This window comes from Canis lupus, chromosome 22 (genome assembly GCF_048164855.1).
Source record: "Canis lupus baileyi chromosome 22, mCanLup2.hap1, whole genome shotgun sequence".
Taxonomy (NCBI): Eukaryota; Metazoa; Chordata; class Mammalia; order Carnivora; family Canidae; genus Canis; species Canis lupus.
The window spans coordinates 14,222,712-14,243,961 of record NC_132859.1 but is presented as its reverse complement, the minus strand read 5'-3'; the positions used below and the strand labels follow the sequence as shown (position 1 = coordinate 14,243,961).

Below are 21,250 nucleotides of genomic sequence, written 5' to 3'. Positions count from 1 at the left end.
GAGCCCCAAATCACAATTCTGTACCTTTCGGTGGCGGTTGTGGGATTTATTGCTTGTGGAAATCTGTTGTGTGTATTTTTAACCCTGGTGTGGGTGTGCATGATCTGACTTCTCTTGGTTGGCTTCTGATTGATTAGCATTCAGAAACAATATATTTTCATAGATTTTAGAATCAAATCAAATGCTTATTGTACTCATTTAAACTATGTACCTTACTGTCCCTTAATACAGCAGATGAAAAAATGGAATGAATTCCCCTTTCTCTTTGAACCCTTATGCCCTCTTAAACCCTGTAGCATTTTAGCAGAGTTTTAATAATAACCATTTATTATCTTTGAACAGAAATTAAAAAGTATGTCTTCGTAGTGTGGTTAATTCTGTGAAATTTGGTTTGCTGACTAAGATTTTCTGTTTTCAGAGGAAGAAAAAGTGGCTTTTGTTAACTGGATAAACAAAGCCCTGGAGGATGACCCTGACTGTAAGCATCTTTTACCCATGAATCCCAGTGATGGCAGCCTTTTCAAATCACTTGCAGATGGTATTCTTCTTTGGTGAGTTGAACATTAGGTTAAGGGAGATATGTTCTTCTTCTCTCCATTGATGAGCATTCAGTGAAAACTACAATTCAGCCAACAAGTAGCTGTGTAGCTATTGAAGAATTTATATTGCATGGAAAATTAAGCACCACATGTTTTCCAGAATTTTTCTGCAAACGCAATCTCTTGGTTTTCTGATGCCTTTTTTGTCTATTTCCTTAATAGCGCCAGGACAGTTTTGAGTTATTCCTCTGATGTATTTAAAAATGTTCACAGGGTTTCTTTTATCACTTTCAGTAAGGAATTATTGACTGGGACAGGGATATAAGGAAATGTAAAAGAAACATATGTGTCATTTGTGCTTAAATGAAATTAATATTTTACATCAGTCGTGTCATAGCCTTGGCTCTTTGCAGTAGGTTTCTGCTCACTAGACTGCAAACTCACTGGGGGTGTTCTTTGTTGTGTGTACTATAGTCCCATCATACGTCTTTGTACAAATCAAGTGTCTTTTTTTTTTTAAGCTTATAACAATATAGGAAACTTATGAAGAATAGTATCACAAATATTCTTATCACCCCTAATTAGCTATTAGTATTCTGGTATATTTCTTTTGATCTTTTTTTTTCCTGTGTTTTTACTTAAAAGGATAAAAAACCTTCAACCTACCCACAAGCACAGGATATTAGTTTTTAGCTAACATAAATTATACCTTGACTTCCACCTATGATTCTAATCTCTTTCTCTGACCTTCAGAGGAATTCCTATTATGAATTGAATGGGTATTTTCCTATATTTATTTTAAAATATAAAGTATATTCTAAAATCTAGAGATAAATTTTATATAATTAATATAAAAAATTTCTCTTGAAATTTTAGAAAGACCATGTCTCTGACTCTTTCTGCAACAGCAGTAATTTTGACACTGTTGATACCACTTTATGAAACGGCTTCTTAAAAATTTCTTTGTTTTACATTTCAGACTGCTGAATGTTGATGATCATTAAATGAAATAAAGACAGGACTTACATAAAGAAAATGCAAAACAATTTAAAAAAAATTAGGAAATGCTAAGATTACTATTACAGTGTATTACTATTTCTGTATTACAGAAATACAGAGTGATGGATTTGTTTTAGGTTAGGGAATAGTTCATAGATTTTAGAAAGTAAGTCCTTGACATGAATCACAGTATAATATTTTAAAGAGATGGATTGTTAATTACTTTTCAAAATTTAACTATTTGTCTACTTGCAAAAACAAAAAGTCTCAAATTATTTAACTTAAATTATTTATCTTAAATAAACTGGGAGTCTGAAACTAAATTATTATCATTTTCTCTTTAGCAAAATGATCAACTTATCTGAACCAGATACAATTGATGAAAGAGCCATTAATAAGAAAAAGCTCACCCCTTTCACTATTTCTGTAAGTACTTGCTCTTTGCTAGTAATCATATTACTGTGTTCTTAAATGTAAGGCCTTCATCGATGGATCTTTTTTTACTCGTTTTATTGAGAAATAACTGACATATTTCACTGTGTAAGTTTAAGACATACTGTGTGATGATTTGTTTTACATACATTATGAAATGATTACTACAATAAGTTCAGCTAACATGCATCTTCTCATGTAGGTACAATAAAAAGAAAAGAGAAAAAAAGGACAAAAATTTTCTTCACATGATGAGAACTCATAGGATCTACTCTCTTAACAAGGTTGCTATATAATCATCGAGCAGTGTTAGTTGTGGTCATCATGCTGTCCTTGACACCCCTAGTACTTAATTACCTTAAAACTGCAAGTTTGTACCTTTGACCACCTTTCTCCAATTTTTCCTCCATCCCCACCCCTATCCTTTGCCTCTGGTAACCATAAGTCTGATCTCTCTTTTTTAGGAGTTTGGTATTTTTTGTTTTGTTTTAGATTCCACATATCGGTGATGTCATATAGTATTTGTCTGATCTCTCTTTTTTAGGAGTTTGGTATTTTTTGTTTTGTTTTAGATTCCACATATCGGTGATGTCATATAGTATTTGTCTTCCTCTTGTCTTATTTCACTTAGCATAGTGCCTTCAAGGTCCATTCATGTAAAATGTTTGATTTAACATAATTTCAGTTTCCTATAAAGACTTGGTTTTATTAAATAAAAATTCAGCTGCATTTTGTACTGAATGAAATTAAGATTCAAAGTGCTTTGGATGGGGGCACCTGGGTAGCTCAGTAGGTTAAGCATCTAACTCTTGATCTCAGCTCAGGTCTTGATCTTGAGATTGTGGGTTCAAGCCCTATGTTGGGCTCCATGCTGGGCATGGAGCCTACTACAAACAAACATTGTTCAAAGTGCTTTGGATGAACTTTACTTAAGATAATAGTATTCAGGTCATATTATTATAATCATTGAGTTGCTTTTATTAATGAATATTTGCTTGATGCTCTTGTTCTTGGTTGAAGAGTGCTGTATCGTTTCACCCATGTTTTACTATTTCACAGAATTTGAGTTATTCTTTTTATCATATTATTCTGTAGTCCGCTTCTACATTCAAGTGTTGTTAAAGTCGAAGAATTAATAGTTACCACACTCTTCTCAAAATCTCTAGAGCATTGGTGGATGTCAGTATTTACTAAGTACTTGGTACCGGTCACTGTTCTAAACAAACTGCATGAGTATCTCTTTGACTCTTTCCGACACCCTTAAAATGAAGTAGATACTACCATTTTACAGATGAGAAAACTGAGACACTGCGAGGTTACCCAGTGGCAGAGCCAGGATATGATCCCAGTGGTCAAGCACTGGAACCCACCTTATAATCCCTGTGTTATACTGCCACTCTTGTGTGATGGTAGTAATAGCAACTAGTGCATATATATACTAGTCACAGCTGCAGCTATTAAAAGTGAGCTACTGCTAAGCTATATCTTTCATTTCTATTGGCAAATACAATCCTTGATTTTGCTAAAGTTGTTAAGTCTCTCTTCTAAGGAAGGTACAACCTTAGGGCAGTGGTACATGGTTAGTCTTGGAGTATCCAAGGGGTACTTCCATCCCCTGTATCTTTGAGAAATATGAATTGGGTGTTGACTAACATGGCTTTCTTGTTCCCACTTCCCAATAAGCCAATAATATTGCATATTCCTAATAGGAACTCCCGTTCTTGAAGAAGCCCATTTCTGACTGCAATTGCCAAGTTTGTTTTCTTTCACATCTCGTGTCAGGATGCTTTGTATAATGTTTGTGATTGTTGAAAATATTCATACATCTTATTTTTAGGATACAGGTGTCATGTAATTTTTCATGGCACTGACTCTGAAATACAGCATTTCTCAGTGTTGCACAAATTTATTTCTTGGTTTAACTCTTAACATTTGTATGTAGTGCATTAAAGAAAATAGAGAAAAAATATTCTGTAGCTATTTTGCAATAACTATAGGATGGGTCTGAGGGGCTAAGTTTTTTACAGTTTTATTTTTAAAGATGACATTCTTCCAATATGAGTAGGGGGTAACAGTCTAGATCTCTAGGAGGCCTGAAAAAGTACACTAATGGAGAATGAAAAAAGGCCTCTGGGAAGGAGCAAAGTGTTACTGTGGGTATTAAATCTGTCTTGATTTTTCAGTAATTTCAGAGCTCTGGGAATAGATTTGCTAGAATATCACCAGCCTCCCATGAAACATAATCCAAAAGAAGTCTCATTCATTTGTAAAAGATTATAAAGTCATGGTAATACAGTTTTTTACCTCATGATTATGGGTTTATATAGTGTCATGAAGTGTGAAAGAGAAATATGAAGGGATGAAAATAACGTATATAACTATGAAAGCAAGGAAAAGAGTTGAAGTAGTAAAGTGCTAGTTAAAACCATTTGAGTTTTCTGCTTTTGTTTTTTTTGAGGAGTGGTATTATGCTTGTATAAATATTATGTTTCAGAATCTGAATTTTCTCAATCTGTTGCTGCTTATTTACTTTCACAACTTGTCGATAAGACTTTGGGAAGGACTTTCTCACACCCAGTTTTCTTTGTTTCAATTCAGGAAAATTTAAACCTAGCCCTGAATTCTGCCTCTGCCATCGGTTGTACAGTGGTCAACATTGGTGCACAGGATCTCAAAGAAGGAAAACCTCACTTGGTCTTGGGACTTCTCTGGCAGATCATCAAAGTTGGTCTTTTGGCTGATATTGAGATTTCCAGGAATGAAGGTAAGATCATCAAACATATTTACTTTTCATGCATATATACTTTCTATGGGAAGGATTTATATTTCAGTGTGTTCCTTTCAGCTCTAATTGCATTACTAAAGGAAGGTGAGGATCTAGAAGAACTGATGAAGCTTTCTCCAGAGGAATTACTGCTGAGATGGGTCAACTACCATCTGACTAATGCAGGATGGCCTAACATCAACAACTTCAGCCAAGACATTAAGGTTTATATTTTAATGTTCAAAACTATGATGTAAAATAAGGATGTAGAATGTAAAAAACAAACAAAAACGTGTTCAGAATCAAATTTGAATTCAAGTTTAATTCATAAGGACACAGTGTAGAACATGAAATTTTGCATTCCTCTGTCTGTGGTGGCTCTTCCAATTATAATTGAAAAATCTTTTATTTAAAAAAGAACTGGTTTAAACTGGTGGTTACCAGAAGGAAGGGGGATGGGGGAATGGGTGGAATAGATGATGGGGATTAAGGAGTGTACTTGTGATGAGCACCAGGTGTTGGATGGAGGGGTTGGGTCACTATGTTGTACACCCGAAACTAGTTATTACACTGTATATTAACTAACTGGAATTTAAATAAAGACTTAAAAAATAAAAAGGACAAAAAACTCCTTTTACAATAAAGAAAAACTGGTTTATTGGTATTTAAGAAGAAATAAAACTGGCTATGAGAAGGAGATACTAGCCCTAGCAGATAAAAGCATTCTTTCTCATCTTATATGCTACAGAGAGACTAAATTATAATGAGGATGTCAGTCTATTAATTTGGACTGAGAATTCATCTGTTCACTGGACTAGAGGCTCTTGTCGGCCTGACTAGTCCAACACTCTTACTTCTATTTTGTCAATAACCATCAAATAGGAGACCAAATATCTGAGGGCACAGGGAATCAGTAGACAAAAAGAATTCTTCAGGTATGTTTCTCAACCAAAATAGTTTGAAATGCCCCTCCCTACCAGGAGAGCTTTTAAAGGAAACCTTAACATTCAGTGTGCCTAACAGCTCTCCCGTGGTCACTCCTTAGACATGCATTGCCAAATTGGGTCCTCTAATTTGTCAATTGGTTGACTCCTCCTCTGTGGTATTTTTTCCCACCCAGACTAATCAGCATTGGCATTTATTCATATTTTCTCTTTAGATATATTAACTCCTTCAGTCAGATTATGCTCTTGTCATAATGGGCTTAGATGACAGTCTCTTTCTTTGAAGTGACACTGTATTTCTCTGCTTTAATCTATTATATGCTCATTTAAAAATTTATTTTGGGGGGGCTCTCTTATTTTAAAATTCAATTCATCAGATATTTATCAAACCCCTCCTCTAAGATATTATGCCAGGCACAGGAGATGCAAAGATTTAGCTCTTGAGAAGCTTACCAGTTACACAGAAAGATAAACAGGAGATGACTATTTCAGTTATCTCTTGCTATATAACAAGCCACTCAGAACTTAACAGCTTAAAATAACAATAACGTTTCTCTTGATTCAGTGGGCTAATGCAGCTTGGTTAAGTGGCTCTGCTTCAGATGGTTTTGTTTGGGATTACTAACTCATTTGCATTCAGCTGTCAGTTGGGCTTGTCTAGAGGGTGCAGAAGGCCACCACTCACGTGTCTAGTGCCACACTGCATCTCCATGAGGCCTTTCCATATGGCTAGCCTGTGCTTCTTCATTGTATGACAGTCTCAGATATTTGGACTTCCTTCAAGAGGGAGGATAAGGAAGCTCCTAAGGCTTGGGCTTCGAAGCCCAAGTACATCACTTTCACTGTGTTCTGCTGCATTCTGTTGTTCAGAGCAAGATTACAAGGCTAGTCTGAGTTAAAGGGGAGGGCTTCTAGAAGATACTTGACCCTAATCTTAACCAATGCTTGGGAGCATAAACAAATGAAAAGGTGAGGAAGGGGTATTCCAGGTGGTGAGAACAATGTCTCTAGAAGCTGTGAGGTATCATCATGCATTCAGGAGCCTGGAAGTAGAAAGTAAAGTTACTAAATTATTCATTAAGATGAGGACAATTTCTTCAGTTAGAGGTTTGAGTACTATTTTCCTAAATCAAATGATGATTTTATTCATTTTAAGAATTCTATTTCATTTCTTTCCTTGAAGGATTCAAGAGCCTATTTCCATCTGCTTAATCAGATTGCACCTAAAGGTGACCAGGGTGATGAACCTGCCATTACCATCGACCTTTCAGGATTTAATGTAAGTACTGTTTTCATTTAAAATTTTTTTATTTAAGTAAAATTTACATTAGCAAAATTTACCATTTTAACCATGTTTAAGTATACAGTTCATTGGCATTAAGTACATTTGCATTGTATGCAACCATCACTACTATCCATCTCCAGAACTTTTCATCATCCCATAGTGAAATCTGTACCTATTAAACAATAACACCCTATTCCCTTCTCCCCCAAGTCACCGGTAACCACTGTTGTACTTTCTATCTCTATGAATTTGACTACAAAAAAAAAAAAAAAAGATTTTGACTAGTGAGTAAGGTCCAATTTAGAGTGCAGTTCTCTACAGGCAGCATTGCCTAATGGAGTCCTTATCTCTTCATTAAACCTTGGCCCTGGGCAGCCCGGGTGGCTCAGCGGTTTAGCGCCACCTTCAGCCCAGGGCCTGATCCTGGAGACCCAGAATCGAGTCCCACGTCGGGCTTCCTGCATGGAGCCTGCTCCTCTCTCTGCCTGTGTCTCTGCCTCTCTCTCTCTCTGTGTCTCTCATGAATAAGTAAATAAAATCTTAAAAAAAAAAAAAAAAGAAGTAAACCTTGGCCCTTTGTTCTTCAGAAGTTTTTTTCATGCCCTAGGCTTCAAATCTCCATGCTAAGCCATCTGGCTGTCATAACTGAAGAGAGGGAATTACAGAATTCTGATCTTGAATGTGTGTGGAATCAACCCTACATCCACTTTTTCCTGGTGCAATATAACTGGAACTCATGATGGTGCTTTTGTGACTGTCATTGTATGCTAGGAAAAGGAGCAACAAACCATTATTAGATTGCTAAGCGACTGATTATTAGTTATTCCAGCTTACATTCAGAAATATACAAAATAAAAGATGGCAATTCCTAGTGTTTATTTATAGTGTAGGAAGTACTGACACAGATCCTGACCTATCTAACCCAGGAACCCCAGTTTTTAGCATAAGTTGTAAATACTAGGGATAGTTCTATTTAAGCATTAAAATCTGATCAGACTATAGTTAAGTACTTAAAGTGCAACATCCATAATAGTTTTATTTTTTATCCATAATAGTTTTAAAGGTAAACTGAGTCACTACAAATTAATTTTATATTATTACAATTAAACATTTGAGAAAGTATTGAAGAACTGCAAAATTTGCAAATTAGTTTGAATCAAAAAATTAGGAACTTAAAAAAAACTTATAGAAAATTTCAAACATAATGAAAAAATGAACAAACTCAGTATAATGAACTACCCTGTGCTCATTCTCCAGGCTCAATAACTATCAACTCATGGTCAATCTTTATTCATTTATCACCTTCCTTTCTATCCCGTGTTATTTTGAAGCAAATCTTAGACATCAATATCATTTCATCAATAAGTATTTCAATGTGTATTTCCTTTTTTTTTTTTCAAAGATTCCAATTATTTATTCTTAGACAGAGAGAGAGAGAGAGGGGGGCAGAGACACAGGCAAAGGGAGAGGCGGGCTCCATGCAGGAAGCCCAACGTGGGACTCGATCCCAGGTCTCCAGGATCAGGCCCTGGGCCGAAGGCGGCGCTAAACCGCTGAGCCACCCGGGCTGCCCCCAATGTGTATTTCTTAAAGAAACTTTAAAAATATAACCATAATACCTTATCATACCTAAAAATACAAAAAAACCCCTCAGTAATCTGTAATATCATAAAAATATTTAGTCAATATTGACATTTCCAATTGCTTCTTAAATGTCAGATTTTCTTTTTGTAGTTTATCTGAATTAAGATCTGAATAAAGTCCACATGTTATATATAATTGGTTCATGTCTATGTTAGGAACTTTTTATTGTTTAGTAGCATTGAACCTATTGCTTTCTCTGGCTTCATTTACATTTTTACTTTTTTTGTAACTGGTGCACAAAATGAGTTAAGTCCTGATTCTTGGTCACAATATACTCTCATCATGAGTCCATGCACATCCCTCTTTTTATTTAGTTTTATTTGTATTTGTTTGCTCTAAAATTGTAACAAGTCTATATGAACTGTCAATCCAACAAGAAAGCTAAGACTTTGACACTAATTTACATTTAGCTCTCTCCTTCTTCCCTGTTCTTTTTGCCTCACGTTAATGTGACAGTCACCATCTTCAATCCTATGTTCGTTGTTCTTTTGCTCCTCTTTTTATATAGTTTCCTTTCAACGAGATATATCCCTTACAAAATTAAAGTTTTGACTTTACTTTCTAACTTCACATAAAGCTTATTGTACTTAAATTCCTGGTACTTATTTTGAACATATATAACTAAGAATCATTCACATTGTTGTATGTCCCTGTGTAAATATAACAAGTTTATTCATCTTCTTTCCTTTTGGCAAGTATTTGGTTTCTTTCCAGGATTTTGCACTTGTAAAAAGTGCTGTTCTTCTGATTTTAATATTTTTTAATTTGTATCCCAACTTGTTTTTCATTGAGAAAAGAGTCTACTGGAAATATTCAGAATAGAATGGGTGAGACAATTAAGCCTCTTAGCCAGAAGGTATTCTAATATATGGCCTTGACCAAATTATCTATAATTTAACCAGTAGGAACTAATAAGAAATTTGAGAGTTTTGTTGAGTATTTCAGCAGTGATAGTGAAATATTCTTCTGATCTCCAGCAAGAAAAGTCAGAGAAGTTGATTTGGAATTTCTGCATGTTCTGACCTTATTTTGATCTATCATTTAATATATTTCCAGAAGAGTGATTGACATAATTTTTTATTGATATGCATGTTTAAAAGCAATCAAAAGTTTAATCTTGACCATTTTTATTTTATTTTGTTGTTTAGGAGAAAAATGACCTGAAGCGTGCTGGATTCATGCTTCAAGAAGCAGATAAACTGGGCTGCAGACAGTTTGTTACTCCTGCAGATGTGGTTTCAGGCAATCCTAAACTTAATTTAGCTTTTGTAGCTAATCTGTTTAACACATACCCATGCCTACACAAGCCTGATAATGACATCGATATTAATTTATTGGAAGGTATGTTCTTTCTGCCTTTAATTGCTTCACTGTATGTATCTTCTTGTGGTATTGGCCTTCTTCATTGTCAATGTGGTATTGGTAGGGGATTGTGGTGGGAGATGCAGTTGACTGTGTGTAGGCATGTGCATCCATTAAAAAGTTTGTATTAAGGAAAGTGGTTGTTGATTTGGTTAAAAGAGAATGCTGGGGTAAATCTTACTTGTCTGTCATTTCTCCATCAGAATTTAGTGAAAACTATCATACATTTAAAATAGTCTCTTAAATGACCACATAACATAACTCCACCACCAATATGGACAATGAATTACCTATTGGAAAAAATAATCATTTTGTAGCTTTTTCTTCTCCTTTGAAAGCTACAGTTTGACTCCAGTATTGTTCTCTTTCTAATGTTTTTAATGCACATGAAAAAAAATTTTAATATTCATTACTTGTCTTGTTGTGTGTGGGCTATTGTTATCTGTCTCATAATTTATAACACTTTCCTATTTTGCTTCGTGAAATGCAGATTTGACCCCTCCTAATGTAGGTACTGTATTTAGTACTTTTCTATACTCTATAAATATATTCATTCTGAACGTTCTTTTTATTAGTACCATTTATTCCTTCTATCTGGGTTGATTTATTTTTTGCATTGTTCATGCTGTGTTCTTTCTGTCTTAATATGCCTAAAGAATGACAAGGAAGAAACACAAATGAAACTTAATTAGAATAGCACAGCAAGGCTTGATTATGTAAACTCTGCACTGAATTTGCCTTCTAAAATAATGGGATATTGTAGCTGAAATCAGTTTTGACAATTGGACTTCATGATGTAAAGCCCTTATCCCTCTCCTATGAATAAGCAAACTTTTATCACTCATAATCTTTGGAAGGATCTATTTAGGTTCAATAACATAGGTTATTTTGTATTACTTAGCTATGTTACATTTCTTGAATGTCATTGAAGCTTATGATATATGAATCGTCATAACAAAAACATTCTTGCTATCTCTTTCTCCTTATCTTTGTCTCTTAGCCTTCTCTTCTTTTCTGTTCTCACACTTTCACACACATACCTAACCCACATTAGTATAAAAACTAAAGGGAAAAACAGTGGCAGCAGTCAGAGGTAGGGGCCCATCCTAAAATATTCTCAATAGTTGCCCTGGTTTGGAGAAGGCAGTCTTCAAATAGGGATTCTTCTTGGCAGGCAAGAGAATGTCCATTCTCTCACCATCACCTGCCTTTACTCCCTTCCTTCCCTGGGAGGGGGATAGAATGAGAAATCCGTTTCATGATCTTTTCTTTGACTGCCACAACCAGAGTTCCAGTGTCCTTGACAGTTTGATAATTGCATCTTCTTGATTAATGAAAGAAGTTTCAGATTTAACAAATATGTTCTTTAAAGAATATGATTAATTCAATTCACTCTTCCTGAGGCCCAATAAAATAAGGACTATATTCTCTACATAGATTTTGAGAGGGAAGACAGATAAAAGTGCAGATTTTTCAGCAGAGAAATTGGGGATGAGGGATTAGAACTTTAAAAAAAAATTAAAAAGGAAGACTAAGTTTTTATCAGTCTGGAAAATTTCAAAATCCTTCTGTATCTTACAATAGAAGGCATTGTTTAGAGTGGCATATTAAAAATGATCTGCTTTTTATAGTCACTGGATTCTTGCTAGATATCTTTTCCAACTTGCTCGCTCTCTTATTTGTCATGTTTGAATTATTTTGCTAGTGTTCAGCATGCTTTTGGAATTTTTCAGTGTGAATAGGATTGCTAAATATTTCCATTAGTATTTATTCTATTTATATAAGAAGATATTATGGGAAATATTTATCAATCATCTTTATTTAGAACATATGTATATCCTGATACATCTGCCAAAAATGTATTTCACTTTGACTGTCATTGGAATTTTTCCTCTGTAAATTTGTTTTTATAAATCCTTATGAAATTCAAAGCTTGACTGTATTATATCCTATATTCATGTCCTCACTGGCAAAGAATTTTATCTGTATGGAATTAGAGAAAATTAAAAGCCCAACTAAATATAAAACCTTCAGATTAAATTGAGCCAAATATATGGGCTATGTGTAGAGAGGCCATCTCAGAATTCATTTGTGGTGATAGAAAATACAAACACTTTGTTCAAATTATGGGTCCACCATTTAGTATCTGAGTGACTTCTCTGAGCTTTGGTTTTCTCATCTATAAAACAAGATTAATAATACTGATTTTGAAGAGTTACAGAGCAAGTTAAAATGACCTTTCATGAATGAAAGAGTTTAGCATACAGTATGTGCTCAGTAATAGGTTGGAAAAAGGAAAATATCACTTAGCACATTTAGTGAGTGTTAAATATATGTTAGTTCCTTCTCTTTCCTCTTAGTAGTTTACTTATAGTATATTTATTGTTTTTTTCTGAAACTTTTGTCATTTGCAGTTATCAGTTTGGCCCTGAAAATGAAATGTTCTATAGTTTTTTCTGTCTTTTATATCGGCAATGAATGTTTTACTTCTAAGATTGCTTCAGTTGTCTCCAATACAGACAGCACTTACAATCTGGAATACATATGTTTTTCTAGTGCTTTACCATGGCTCTTGCACAAATGCATACTGCTTCTGGCTTTGAGCATTTATTTACCAAGACAACTTGAAATGGTATTAGATAAATAAATGCTTACTTACATAATCTATTTTACTTTCCAGGCACCAAAAATTAAAATAATAATATAATCATTTGAGAACATGGGAAGAAATATGAACCCCTGAAGCTTATAACAGTTTCAGAATCAGTAAAATACTAGTGTCTTTTAAAATATTATTTGTTGTATCTTCAGGTACAGCAAATTTTGGATCTTAATTCAATTAAAAATTAGGCTATTGTTACACTATCAATGTTTGTAATTTTAAAACACAACTTGGATTTTCCCAGAAGGAAATAATGTAAAATTTTTCTAATTACTAGAGAAAAATCAATTGCAGATTGTAATACAGAAATAACTAAAAGGTAAATCCAAGTCACATGCATCAAACTGTTGATGATAGTACACTTATATTTATGTCACTTTGAGGAAAGTTCATTTCATTTGCACTTGTTTAATAACTCCTACAAACAGGCAAGCATGATTTCTAGGAATATTTAGTTTATTTCTGTTTAAAATGGTTTTCAAATAGGTTATCATAAAGTGATAGTGGCAGATAGAACAGACTGGTCAGTTACCTTTTATGCAGACCAGAGGGAAAAAAATTTAAGAAATTATATTGGCTATATAATATGATAGAGCAAGAATTAAAGTAGATTCTGGGAATGCCTTAGGTATTAGCATAGAAAATCAAATGAAAATACAGCTGACAGATTATTTCCTGAGCAGCTGCACAAAAAACCTGAATCCTTTAGATTTTACAAGGCTTGGTTTCTCTTTTGGCTGTCCATGATTATCCTATCTATGGCATTTAGTCTGAAGATGATTGCAGAGATGGCTCTATAGGAATGGGTCCCTGGAGCTCAGATGGTTATAGATTTAGATGCCTAATTATCCTGAGAATCCCACATGAGTCAAAGTTAGGGAGTGATCTGAATTTGCCTATAGTTTAGAAGTGATGAGAAGTGTAAATGTTTTCAGTTTTTCAGGCGTCTGATGATGAGATGTGGGTTAGGCCATTCCACTGTCCCCTATCTTTGCTGAAAACAAATACTACTACAGATAGTCGCTTAGGACTATTTCTAATCTAAGGGATGACTGGAAGGCAGACATGGCAAGGAGAGTTCATTTGGCTCTTAGCCCATGTTTTCTTTATAGATGGTATAAGTACTGCTTTGAAGGGAACGCTCAGGAAGGTTAAGTAATCATGGGTTAAATAACAGTGCCTGCAGGAGTTTCTTACTGAGGTGATCTTTTGAGGTCTAGGGACTTAATAGGATAAGATGTCTTTCTCTTAGCATCCTGTGTATGTGTCGTGTTCCCTCATATGTTTTCAATAGTGACAATCTAAAATAAACTCAGGAAACCTGTAAAATAGTTATATCCCTTCACTGCTTATTTTTATATTACCTGTAATCCTCTCTCCCCTTCATTGCTGTTTGGCTTAATTAAAATGTAGGTTTGTGTGCCCAGAAATTTTCCTGTAAAACCAAAACCTGTACAGATTTAGAAACACTGCATTGGGAAGAGCACAGCTTTTCTTTTGGTTTACTGTGCTAATGTTACCCGACTGCTAAAAGATTTTGTTTCATTAATTTTTAGCCAGCCCCTTTTGCATGTAATCATAACTACAGACATGACCATATAAGTTTCTCTGTTATTTTTTGGATAGAGAAACCCAGGACTCAGTGGTTCACTGGCATCAAAGAAAGGACTCTAGATAGAGAAATTTAGAGCAAATGGAGGCCTTCTAGACAGAGAAGGGAAAAGAGACTTTGGCAATAAGACTGACTTCTCCCCCTGAAAGATTATAGTATCGCAGAAACCACAGCAAAGTATGTATGGCTGGTTTGTACCTGCCAGGATGGTTTAAAATATATTTCTTGATGCCTTTTGTCCTGAATCATCAGTATGAACTTGTGTCCACTCTAGGAGAGAGCAAGGAAGAAAGGACATTTCGGAACTGGATGAATTCCTTGGGGGTCAACCCATACATTAATCATCTGTACAGGTAAATGTCTTATTATGTTTTAGGTTTATGACCAGAGTCTAACTTTTCTAGTTTCAAACCATAGGTATGTTTACATTAGTACATTTTCTAAAAATCACAAAAATTTAAACCAACATTTACAATTTCAGAATGCTGGAGATTGGCAATACAATGGATTTTTAAACAAAAGTATTATTTAAAAAGATCAGAATATAATAGTATTAGTTACAATTTTTGATGATATAAACAATTTGGTAAAGATAATCTATCCTATTCTTTTATAATTGATCAGAAAAATAATAAATTATTTCAACTGTAACAGATTAGAATAGTAATATTTTATAAACTGTTCTTATCATTATATCAGTATTTTAAATGAAAACTCACACTTTATTTTGCCCAGATCTCTCAATTATCTCATAATTTGTTGCAATTTTTTTTCTAACTTGTATAAATAACTTGCTTTCCCTCAGTAATTATAATTTATCTTATTCTTTCTTGTTTAAAAATGACAACACATTATCAATATTGGTAGGACTAAGAAAATATTTTACTGAATCATTTTCTGTGCTGTCTGGTAGTACTAACAATGTGTCTTTTTAGATTTGGGTAAAAGGAAACCTTCCTTTTCTATTATATTATCTACCAACCTGCCTTTAAAAATGGAAAAGAACTCAGCTTTAGCTAATTGTATATTAATAATTTACAAATAACTAAGTTATTATTTAATTATGAACTTAAGTCTATTGCCACAAAAGACCAAGTCATTGGCTAGTTGAGGATTTATGATACAGTAATTTCTGCTTCTTGGTATATATTCAAATTATGGTTTAAAATAAAAATCAGTACCACCTTAGGTAACTTGTTTTGATGTGATAGACTAATATTTGATGAACTTTTTAAAAGTCTATAAATTCCTTGGGGCACCTAGGTGGCTCAGTCGGTTAAGCGGCCAACTCTTGGTTTTGGCTCAGGTCATAATCTCACAGACGCGGGATTGAACCCCGCCTAGAACTCTGCGTTTAGTGTGCAGAGTCTGCTTGGGACTCTCTCTCCCTCCGTCATTGTGCGTGCTGTCTCTCAAATAAATAAATATTTAAAGTAAATAAATAAATACTTAAAATAAGTAAAGGGATGCACTAAACTGTTTTAAAAAAACAAAAGTGTATAAATTCCAGCTAGATGACAGAGATATATACCATTTAGACTGGAACTCTCATTATAGTAGCAGGGCAGGAAAGGAATCAAATACTTGGTGTGAGGAGGGGATAAGAATTTTATAGAATAATGTGAAAGAATGTCTATAATATATACTTGATAGAAAAGACTAATAGGTCAGGGGCACCTGGGTGGGTGGTACAGTTGGTTAAGCACCTGACTCTTGGTTTCAGTTCAGATTGTGATCTCAGGGTCATGAGATTGAGCCCTTGTGTGGAGCTCCACATTCAGCAGGGAGTCTACTTAAGATTCTCTCTCCCTCTGCACCCTCATCCCTGTGCCTGCTCCCTCTCTCTATATATATATAAAATAAATATTTTTAACAAAAAGAAGAATAGGTCTAGTATGATTCCATTTTTTTAATTTAAAATTGAGAATACAAAGCATTGCCAATTTTTTTTTAAAACTGGTCATTACTTTCAGTGTTATGTTATTGTTTATTCTGGTCTCTGTTTTATTTATTTCTGACTTTTCTTTGTTATTTCCTTCCTCTACTAAATTTCAGATAAATTTCTTCTTTTTCTAGTTCTTGTGGTGTAATGTTAAAGTTGTCTACTTGAACTTTTTTTCTTAATACAAGCATTTATAGCACAAAAAAAATGTTGGGATTAAACTGCTTTCTTGGGTACCTGGGTGGCTCAGTTGGCTAAGTGTCTTTTGTCAGCTCAGGTCATGATCCCAGAGCCCTGGAATGGAGTCCCACATTGGGCTCCCTGCTCAGCTTCTCCCTCTACCTCTTCCTGCTGCTCATGCTCTCTCTCTCTCTTTCTCAAATCAATAAAATCTTTTAAAAATTAAAAAAAAAAAAACCCTGCTTTCTTATCTTGCAAGAAAAAAAATGGAGTGTATACACATTTGTATATAATATTTTTTAAAACCCAGAGGGATGAATACCAAAGTGTATGCACCCTGGGTAGTAGGATGGAGAGTAATGAGAAGACTTACTTTTAATCTTAGTGACTTAATACGTGTTTTTGCCTTTCTTACAATGAGCATGTAAATTTCAAAGTAAATTTCTTTTTAAATTACAAAGTAGATTTAAAAGTAGGGGATTAAGATTTGTTGAGACTCATGGTAACTTTTTCATAAATGTCACAATCACTAGAATTCCCTATAGTTGAGAATGGAGAAGAGAATTGACCACATTTTTTAAAGATTATATGTAGTTACATGGACCCTGAAATGATAGCACAGGACTTCTAGATATATGTAATTTTATTTTGGAAAAGGGAATTCAGAATATCCTCAACATAACCCTCAAGAGGACTATCATATATAGAAAAGCAATAGCCAGAGGTCTAGCTGGCACCAGAACCATGTGTCCATGAATTTGTGTCTGGATCATATTCTAAGTTACTTATTTTTTAAAAAAGATTTTATTTACTTGAGAGAGGAAGATAGAGTGCACGCACACACACAAGTTGAGGGGGGAGGGAAAGGGTGAGGGAGAAGCAGACTCCCGACTGAGCTAGAAGCCCAATGCGGGGCTGGATCCCAGGACTGTGGAATAATGACCTGAGCTGAAGGCAGATACTTAACCAGCTGAGCCACCCAGTTACCCCAACCCTAAGTTATTTTAACTCCTCTCCTGCAGTACACCAAATCTAAAGCAAACCAAAGCAATAGCATAATTTAGATTGATTTTAAATGAAAATTCTTTCCCCTACACAAGTTATTTAATATATTTGAAGAACTATTAGTCCTGGACTTTTTCTATGACAAGTTGGTTCAGGACTGCATCTTGAATTCTCTGGAAATCATTTCAACTTTCTGGGCTTCAGTTTCCCTATTTGCAAAACATGAATAATAATACTTTACTAAATAGAAATAAGAATGAGTCATTTAAAGTAAAAAGACAAATTCAGAACCAATACAAATGGTTTAGTAATATTTTTATACAAAATTTTCCATGTGCTTTTATAGATAACCCAGTCAGCTCTTAATTGCCTTCAAAATAGACTTTATCTTTCCATCACTCAGCACAGGGCCCAGTTCCCTTCATTGCCGTAAGGTGTATGCTCAGAGTTGCACAGTAAATTTCACCTGAATCTTAGTAAAACAACTTAGTGAACAAGCTGTTGAGGGAGAAAAGCCACATAATACATCATAGAGCTACCAGTTTTAAAAATCAGTTGCTGTTGCTTTATGTCCTTAGCATACAAAATTGAAAACAGACTCAACGGATATACTTTGAGCATCTCAGAAGAATGGTTTTTCTGAATCCAAAGTAATACTATTCTTACTTCAATAACGCCTACTTGCTCATAAATTCCTTCCGTTTAACTCTCATTATTTAACATGAACAGCTGCCTACTTTGTGGCTATTGTGATTTTTGTAGGATTTTTTAAAAGTTTAAGAAAATCCTAATACATACATAATACATGAATTTATTCTCACTGTAGAAGTTTCAGGAACTTCTGAATTTATTCATAGAATAAATTAAAACATGATAATACTTCCCTTACATCTCCCTTACTTCTTTTTTCCCCTGCCTAGAGATATTGCTATTAACAGTCCATAGCATATATAGGTATTTAAATACTCTCAAATTTGAAAATAAATTTTATACATAGTAAACTGTATGCACTGTTCTGCCACTTGCTTTTTTAAACATAGTATGTTTGTAAAGCTTTTCATGTAAGTACATAGAGATCTACCTTATTTTTTATGGTGGACCAGGAGTCTCTAGTATGGATGGTTTATTCAACAGCCCCCTAGTACCAGGCATTTAAGTTGCTTCCACATTTATGAATAGTGTGGCAATGAATGTCTTTGTACATATAACTTTGTAAACATAAAAAAAATTTTGGACAGATTCCTAGATTAGAAGTTCTGGGTCAACCAGTGAATTCTACTCCTGAAAGCAGTATTACACTGTATGTTACCTAACTAGAATTTATTTATTTATTTTTAAACCTAACTAGAATTTAAATAAAAATTTGAAAAAAGAAAAAAAAAAGTCCTGGGTTAAATGATGTCATTTTTTTCAGATTTATCTATTTCAGAGAATGAGTGAGTGTGAGTGGGGGTGGGGATGGGGGAGCGGCAGAGGGAGAGAATTTCAAGCAGATTCCCCGCTGAGTGTTCTGAGTACAGAGCTGGACATGGGGCTCAGTCTCATGATCTATGGGATCATGACCTGCACCTAAATCATGAATTGGTCACTTAACTGAGCCACCTAGGTGCCCTTGTCCTGTCATTTTTTAAGCATTAAATGACCCTGTAGTATTTTTGAAGACCTAAGCCTATCTTCATTTGTGCTTAATAAAATTTCCTCCTCCTTCATCATCTTTTCCTCTTGTTTTAGTGACCTTGCAGATGCTTTAGTGATCTTTCAGCTCTATGAAATGATCCGTGTGCCAGTCAAGTGGAGCCGTGTCAACAAACCTCCTTATCCTGCTCTTGGAGGGAACATGAAGAAGGTGGATGAGATAACCACTAAGGATATGTTATTGTTCTAATATAAAACAGAGGATTTGGAGTTTCATAAAGCTTAGTAATGTGTGGTCTGTCCCCATGATTCTGATTTAAACCAAAATGTGTTACACTTCATAGCCCTTTTATAAATGGGCTTTAATAAATATTTGGAAAGATGAAGACAGTTCACCCAGTCAGATACTTTATATTAACTGTTTTTGTCTTTAACAAGTTTTAGTACTTAATGTTCTTTGAGGTGCATCATAAATTCACCCCTGTTTTATAATCATCAGAACTTGCCAAATCTTTACTGGTTATGTGTTAATATCTTTTGACAGATATTTATTGATTACCTATTACTTGTACAGTGCAATGCAGAATATAAAATAGCACAAGACACGGAGTTGGTCCTCAAGAAGCCTAAAAACATTAGATATGTGTACAAACAGCTATAATATAGTGTACACAGAAATGATTATGAGTTCTAAGGAAGAAAAGGCAACAGCCTGCACTTATCATGTGAGGCTTCATGCAGGAGGTGGTATTTGTGTGAGAATTTGAGAAAGAAGACTGGAGGGGGTTGCTAAGGATCAGGAAAAGGAATAGTGATGGGAAAATATAAAACGCATTTCTGGGAATGTTGCCTATAGCAGAAGATTCCCAGAGGTAAGAAGTGAGTATGAACATTAAAAATTTCAGCTGGAGCCAGATATTGAGAATCTTGACTGTCAGATTAAAAAGCTTGTGTTTTAAACTAGAAGTAATGGAAAGCCATTAAACGTTTTTGAGCAGGGCAGTGACTTGATTACAGTTGGTGGGAGAATATCTGGCAGATGAATGATGATGATTCCATAACTGGAAGCCTGCACTTCCCACTTTCTTTAATCCATTTTATCCATTCCTCACTCTTCCCCTCTGCAACCACCAGTTCTCTGCATTTATGGGTCTGTTTCTGCTTCTTTTTGCTTGTTTTTTTTAGATTCCACATATATGTGAAATCATATGGTATTTGTCCTCACTGGCCGACTTATTTCACTTAGCATTAATATTCTCTAGGTCCATCCATGTTGTCACAAATAGCAAGATCTCATTCTTTGTTATGGCCAAGTAATATTCCATTGTGTATACATATTTATCCATTTGTCTATCAGTGGACACTGGGTTGCTTCCATATCTTGGCTATTGTAAATAATGTTGCAGTAAACATCAGAGTACATGGATCTTTTTGAATTGGTGCTTCTGCTTTTTTTTTTTTTTTTTGTAAATACCAGTACTGGAATTACTGGGTTGTATGGTATTTTTATTTTTAATATTTTGAAGAACCTCCATACTGTGTTCACAGTGGCTGTACTAATATACAGTCCCACCAACAGTACACAAGCATTCCTTTTTCTCAACATCTTTACCAACACTTGTTCTTGTCTTTTTCTATTTTTTGGACTAGTTTCAGAAGAATAGGTATTAACTCTTCTTTAAATGTTTAGTAGAATTCACCTGTCAGTTATTTCTCTTTCATTTCTGATTTTATTTATTTGAGTCCTCTCTTTTCTTCTTGATGAGTCTGGATAAAGGTTCATAAATTTTGTTTATCTTTTCAAAGACCAACTCTTGGTTTCCTAATCTTTTCTATTGTTTTTTTTAAAGCCTCATATTTCATTTTTTTCTGCTTTTCTCTTTATTATTTTCCTTTCTTCTACTAACTATGGGCTTTGTTCTTTTTCTAGTTCCTTTAGGAGTAAGCAGATGCAAAATCTAACAGGAAAACAAAAATTAAACCACTCATTTTATTTGGAATTTTAATATGAGATGTTACAAGTGAATCATATGTAAAATGTTTCAACAAATACCAGCTGTTTATAGGATGAAACATAAGGCCTCAAGATATTAAAGATATTAAATTCAAGATATTAAAAAAATGAAGCAGTACTTTCATGACAATATCACAGAGGCTTATTTTATAGGCTTTGGGCATTCATAAGCAGACATCATTTTGCTTCCTTTGTAAAGTTCATAAAATTGCACCACTTAAATAGTCTTTC

The 21,250-nt window shown here is 34.4% G+C and overlaps 1 protein-coding gene and 1 long non-coding RNA gene across 3 annotated transcripts in view; one reads left to right on the top strand and one right to left on the bottom strand.

Annotated features, from left to right (window-relative positions):
* Positions 1 to 21,250, top strand: part of PLS1 (plastin 1) — a 103,503-nt gene that overhangs the window by 71,866 nt on the left and 10,387 nt on the right. For both annotated transcript variants that reach the window (XM_072792410.1, XM_072792411.1), the window contains exons 5-12: positions 419 to 551; positions 1,883 to 1,964; positions 4,569 to 4,734; positions 4,816 to 4,958; positions 6,862 to 6,957; positions 9,756 to 9,948; positions 14,518 to 14,596; positions 19,102 to 19,216. In XM_072792410.1, coding sequence (XP_072648511.1) covers positions 419 to 551; positions 1,883 to 1,964; positions 4,569 to 4,734; positions 4,816 to 4,958; positions 6,862 to 6,957; positions 9,756 to 9,948; positions 14,518 to 14,596; positions 19,102 to 19,216 — 1,007 coding nt within the window. The remainder of the gene's footprint in view (positions 1 to 418; positions 552 to 1,882; positions 1,965 to 4,568; positions 4,735 to 4,815; positions 4,959 to 6,861; positions 6,958 to 9,755; positions 9,949 to 14,517; positions 14,597 to 19,101; positions 19,217 to 21,250) is intronic.
* The window catches only part of LOC140613913 (uncharacterized), a 28,839-nt gene continuing 12,955 nt past the window's right edge, over positions 5,367 to 21,250 (bottom strand). The window contains exon 3 of the long non-coding RNA XR_012014833.1: positions 5,367 to 6,721. This is a non-coding gene — a long non-coding RNA (uncharacterized lncRNA). The remainder of the gene's footprint in view (positions 6,722 to 21,250) is intronic.